We start from the raw sequence: 5,975 nt of genomic DNA, 5'->3' as shown, positions 1-5,975 counted from the left end.
CCAGTCCACTAAGAACTCTGAGATATCCACTCCCTGAGATGCCATATCCTAGAGGTAAGGGGCAATGACCTATGGAGGATCTATCTTGGAGAAAAGATAGAGACCATTAAGTATCTTTCTCTGATCCTTCAGAGCTTCCCAGGATGTGTCTAGAGTTGGCTTGACTAAGACTCTTTCAATGATCCCCATGTTCTTCATATTTTTGGCATTTAGAGTCCTGCCAACATCTGCAATCACATCTTCTATCAGGTTGTAGGATATCAGATAGTCCACCAGCCCACTTTCGATCAAAACATCAAACATGAGCCTTTCTAGAGGGATGTAGTTTCTCGGCTTCATGTGGTTCCTTATATCCCTGACTGAATCCCCCAGATACTTGAAGAGTAACGCTGGCAGATTCAGCTTCAGTCCCTTGTGAAGGCAATACGAGATGCACTTCTGATCTATGTTGTTGTAGTCAGAAGAGTTTGAAGCTGGACGGTGGTGGATGGTACCCAGAATGATCTTCAACCAGACCCTCAGATTCTGGTGAAGTTCCTTGTTCTTGGAGGATTTCCTGTCTGAGTTCAGTTTGAAAATAGTGGTAACAATCTCCTGGGACATGTATCTTTCCCTAGGGTTTATGTTATAAATCCTTCTTCCCCCAATTCTCTCAATATCCAGAATTTTGGCAATTGACTTCTCTGTGATGACCATATTGAGTCCCAAGACATAGGAAACTATGCAATGGTCATCACAGTCTGCGAATATCCAGAACTCTTTGACGAGGAAGGTGTAGATAGGACCGTAAAGTCTCTAGAAGTAATTTCCCCAACCTTGTTTCTTCATATCTTCAGTGAGATCAACTCTGTTTCTCTTCATGTTTTCAAAATCTACCAGTGATTCACATAGAACCTCTAGCTTTTCAAAAGGTGTGGCAAGGTTTATGTGAGGGGGACAATCAAGGACGTGGAGTTCCTTGTAAGCAGTTGTTGCGGTTGTAGCAGTTTGAGTAGTGGTTTGTTATGGAGCTTCAACAAGTTGTTCATTTGCTTCCATTTGTTATGAGTAGTTGTAGACCTGTTGTTGTTGAGAATCCATTTGGAGAAGATGAAGATTGTTGTTGAATGTTGATAAAGATTGAAGAATGTTGATGAACTTGCAGAGAGTTTAAGCACAATAGGGTTTATGTAGGTTTGTCAGTGAAAAGTGTGAAGTGAGAAATGTGAAAAATATATATATGCAACATATAGCATGAAAAATGACAACGTTAAAGGAGAATAGGAAACACCAAAATTAATTAGTTCAGAAATCTGAGTTGACACACTTGGGGAGAATTAATTGCAGCTAATGATGGTTGTATAATCCCAAAAATATACACACTGCTCAAGGAGATCTCAATAGTCCGGCTCTTGAGTTTTGTGCTAGATAGTTGTCTAGAAGATCCAAGGTCATACGTTAGAGAGGCCACGTATTGATGTTTATGACATCAAGAATATCAAAAGATTTTTGATTCAGAGGGGTTCTAATTCAGATTTTATCTAACTGGTAGAAGTATTAAAACCAGAACCAGATGCCAACAATAGATTCACGTCAAAGCCTATTTTAACAAGTTAGAAGAGAATCACAAGTTCAGAATCATTCAGGGCAATCTGCCAGGTTTAAATGTTTCAGAAAGAAAGAAAATATATCTTCAGCTAAGGGTTTTGTGAAGATATCAGCCCATTGATGGTTTGTATCTATGAATTTTAGACTTATTATCCCTTTCTGAACATAGTCTATGATAAAATGGTGTTTGATTTCTATGTGCTTCGCTCTGGAATGTAAAATAGGGTTCTTACTTAAACATATGGCAGCAGTATTGTCACAAAAGATAAGGATGTTACTCTCGTATATATGAAAGTCCTCAAGCTGGTTTTTCATCAAGAGCATCCGAGTGATGCATAATGAAGCTGAGATGTATTATGCTTCTGCAGTTGAGAGTGAAATGGTTGATTGTCTTTTCCTAGCCCATCAGACGAGGTTTCCTCCCAAAAACTGACAATTTCCAGACATGCTTTTACGCTCAAGTCTGTCCCCATCGTAATCTGCATCACAGTACCCAGAAAGCCTATACTCTGATGTTTTCTTATACATCAGGCCCAAGTTAAGTGTTCCTTTCAAATACCTCCGGATTCTCTTAACAACCATTAAGCGAGATTCCCTTGGATCTGATTGAAATCTGGCACACAGACAAACACTGAATAATATATCTGGACGTGTAATAGTCAGATAGAGAAGAGAACCTATTATACCACGATAGAGTTTCTGACAAACCTTTTGACTTACCTCTTCTTTCTCCAGAATGCAAGTAGGATGCATGAGAGTCTTTGCTGGTTTGCTTTCTGACATTTCAAATTTCTTCAGAATGTCTTTTATGTATTTTCTTTGATATACATAGGTAACATATGAAGTTTGATTGATTTGAATCCCCAGAAAGAATTTTAGTTCTTGCATCAGACTCATTTCAAATTCTGCTTGCATTAACTCAAAAAACTCTTGACAGACAGAGGGGTTAGCATAACCAAAAATTATGTCATCAACGTATATTTGACATATCATAAGGTATTTTATGATATTTTAACAAAAGAGAGTAGAATCAACTTTGCCTTTGATAAAATTATTTTCCAGAAGAAAGAACTTAGTCTTTGATACCAAGATCTGGGAGCTTATTTCAAACCATAAAGAGATTTTTTAAGTTTAAAGACATGTTCTGGACATTTTGAGTTTTCAAAACCAAGATTATGATGAACATACACCTTTTCAGAAATGTATCCATTCAGAAACGCACTTTTGACATCCATCTGATATAGCTTTATGGAGTAATTTACAACAAAAGATACAAGTAAGCGAATATATTCTAACCTGGAGAATGGAGAAAAGGTTTCATTGTAGTCAATAACTTCTTTTTGACTGTAACCTTGTGCCACCAGTCGTGCTTTGTTTCTGACCACTTCGCCTTTCTCATTGAGTTTGTTTATGTATACCCATTTGGTTCAAATCACATGATTTCCCTTGAGTCTTGGTACAAGATCCCAGACATCATTCTTTGTAAATTGATCAAGTTCTTCCTTTATAGCCAGAATCCATTCTTTGTCTTGAAGAGCTTCTTCACAGGATGTTGGCTCTATCAGAGATACTAGTCCCAGAAGTTTTTCCTCAGAGACCTTAAATGAAGATCTTGTTCTGACAGATTCATCCTTGTTTCCCAGAATCAGTTCTTCAGAAACATTTAGTCTATTTCTTTATTTTTTCCGAGTGATTGAGATTTCAGGTGCTTTTGACGTTTCCCTTTCTGCTTCTTCAGATTCTTTGGTCTTTTCGTGAGAGCCTGCAAGAGTTATCTCTAAATCTGCAAAGTACTCTATATATTTTCATTACAAAATTCACCTCTTTCAAATTAATTTACAAAATCTCTATACATTCATTTTCATCTATATTTTCATATTGAGATACTTTTGAAAAAGAATTTTCATATCATTTTCTTCAAAAGTACTCTTGAGCACTTAGAGATTATTTTGTCTTGAACCTTCATATTGAAAGAGAATAAGATTGTAATTAATTGATTAAAGTCTTATCCAAAACAAATATTCATATTCATTCACAATTACTTTGTAAAATCCTAAGTACCAATGATTGTTTGGTTTTAGGTGTGTTGCTTATTATCCAGGATTGCTGGATATAAGTGTCAAGAAAAGGAAGAATTGTTTTCTTTTCTTGTGAGTTAAGTTTTCAAGAGGACTGTTCTTGATTACTTAGTTAGAGGCTTGCTTTATCTAACAATAATAAAATCTCTTACACATTGTAAGGGGGCTGGAGTATTCTCAAGTTGTGAGGGGAACCCGTATAATTCCTGGTGTTCTTGACTTTCCGCTCTTTACCGCTTTCATTATCATATCAATCCAGAAAAGAAAAGAACCTTTATCCACCAAATCCGAATAAATTTTCTAAATTCCTAATTCACCCCCCTCTTAGGCTCATTCCTAACTTACATTTGGCATCAGAGCAGGTTCTGGTAACTTGCTCCATAGATCCAGACAATGGCTTCCGCAAGCGCAAACCCGGTGTTTAAAGATGGAGGTAGTAGCAACAAACCACCTTTTTTTTCTGGAGAATATTTTGACTTCTGGAAAATCCGCATGAAAGCACATCTAGAAGCACAAGGAGATGGTATCTGGGAAACCGTAGAAAATGGTCCGCGTAATCCGACAAGTGTGGTCAATGGTGTTGGCACCCAAAGATCAAAAGCTCGTACGATGAAGACGATAAGAAGAGAATACTTAATGAGAAGAAGGCCATCAATATTCTTTAATGTGCATTAAGTATGGACGAGTTCTTCCGCATATCTCAATGCAAATTTGCGAAAGAAATATGGGATACTTTGGTGGAGACTCACGAAGGAACCACTGAAGTTGAAAGATCCAGATTAAATACATTGAGTCAAGAATACGAAATGTCCCGAATGCAGCCCGGAGAATCCATTTTGGCTTTACAGAAAAGATTTGTTCACTTAACGAATCACTTAATCGCTATTGGAAAGACCTTCACAAATGATGATCTCAACCTTAAAGTGCTAAGATCTCTGACGAGAGAATGGCAACCTAAAGTTACGACCATATCGGAGAAGAAAAGTCTTTCTACAATGACGTCCACATCGTTATTCGTAAAACTCCAATAACATGAACTTGAACTTGGACGACTTGAAAAGCATGAAAATCAGGAAAAGAAATCCAAAGGAATTGCTTTAAAAGTTGAATCAAAGGAAGAAAAAGATGAGGCCGCATTGGAGGAAGACGAAAATTTCATGCTCCTTGTTAAAAGGCTTGGTAAGTTTTTTGGTAAAACTAACAAACCTTTTCATGCTAAAAGAAATAAACATTTCAGGAAAAGGGAGGCTTCCACTTCCACACAAGAAGTCACATGTTATGAATGTGGAAAGCAAGGTCATATAAAACCAGATTGTCTGAGACTCTCAAAAAAGGGAGGCTTTAAAGGCAAGAAGGATTTCAAGAACAAAAAGGCATACGTTGCATGGGAAGATAATGAGATATGTTCTTCATCTGAATCGGAGAGCACCTTTTCTCTTTTCGATGAAGAAGATGAGGTTAGTAGCAACTTTTCTCTTTTCGATAGTGATGCACAAGGTGCTATAAATGAACTTCTTGAAGAATACAAAATTTTGTATAAAACTATATCATCTCAAAAGAAAACAATTTTATCTTTAGAAGGAAAAATCGTGACAATTGAAAAAGATGTCAACGATGAAAAACAAAAGATGATTAGTGAAAAACAGAATTTTGTATGTAAAAACTATGAGTCACTTTCTTTCCAAATTGTCCAATTAAAAAGAGTTCTTGAAAGATATGAAAAAGGACAAATTGGATTGGAATGAGTCCTTAGCCAACAAAGATATTCAAATGATAAAAGTGGTCTTGGTTACTCAAAGTTTTCAAAACCAAGTACCAGTAAAATTGTATTTGTTAAGGCTAAGGATCAACCATCCAAAGAGAAAGTAAACAATCCTAAAGTTGTTCATCACTATCCTAAAAAGAAAAGACTTCCTAAAAAGAAATCTTATGTTCCTAGATATAGAAGCAACTTTGAACCTACCTGTTTTTATTGCGGAATAATTGGCCATACACCAAATGCATGCTATGTTAGAAATTTCAGCGTAGCAAGTGGGCATTATGTATGGGTAAAGAAAGGAACTAATTATAAAGGACCCAAAGGAATTTGGGTACCTAACAAAACTTAATTCTGTTTTGTAGGTATGCTTGAAAACCACTTCAAACCTCTGGTATCTTAACAGTGGTTGTTCCAAGCATATGACGGGAGACATTAACAAATTTTCAAATCTAGCATTGAAGGCCAAGGGTTATGTCACCTATGATGATAACAACAAAGGGGGAATTCTTGGAATAGGTAAAGTTGGAGCACCACCTTTCACATCCATTTAA

The 5,975-nt window shown here is 36.5% G+C and overlaps 1 protein-coding gene across 1 annotated transcript; it reads left to right on the top strand.

The window, feature by feature from the left end:
- The first annotated feature begins 4,342 nt into the window (after positions 1–4,342).
- Positions 4,343–5,975, top strand: LOC127123658 (uncharacterized). Its single transcript, XM_051053860.1, has 3 exons — positions 4,343–4,588; positions 4,739–5,317; positions 5,787–5,975. Exons 1-3 carry the CDS (start codon positions 4,343–4,345, stop codon positions 5,973–5,975), a joined length of 1,014 nt encoding a protein of 337 aa, XP_050909817.1.

Source organism: Lathyrus oleraceus, chromosome 2, assembly GCF_024323335.1.
Source record: "Lathyrus oleraceus cultivar Zhongwan6 chromosome 2, CAAS_Psat_ZW6_1.0, whole genome shotgun sequence".
In the NCBI taxonomy this organism is placed as follows: domain Eukaryota; kingdom Viridiplantae; phylum Streptophyta; class Magnoliopsida; order Fabales; family Fabaceae; genus Lathyrus; species Lathyrus oleraceus.
This window is presented reverse-complemented; position numbering and strand designations above follow the sequence as displayed.

Bases quoted from the DNA above. Each gene is read 5' to 3' on its own strand.
- LOC127123658 (XM_051053860.1), top strand. From the start codon at position 4,343: ATGGACGAGTTCTTCCGCATATCTCAATGCAAATTTGCGAAAGAAATA. The intron at 4,589-4,738 runs GTGCTAAGATCT...CATGAAAATCAG, and splicing joins ATGATGATCTCAACCTTAAA to GAAAAGAAATCCAAAGGAAT. The intron at 5,318-5,786 runs GTATGTAAAAAC...TCTGTTTTGTAG, and splicing joins TTAGTGAAAAACAGAATTTT to GTATGCTTGAAAACCACTTC.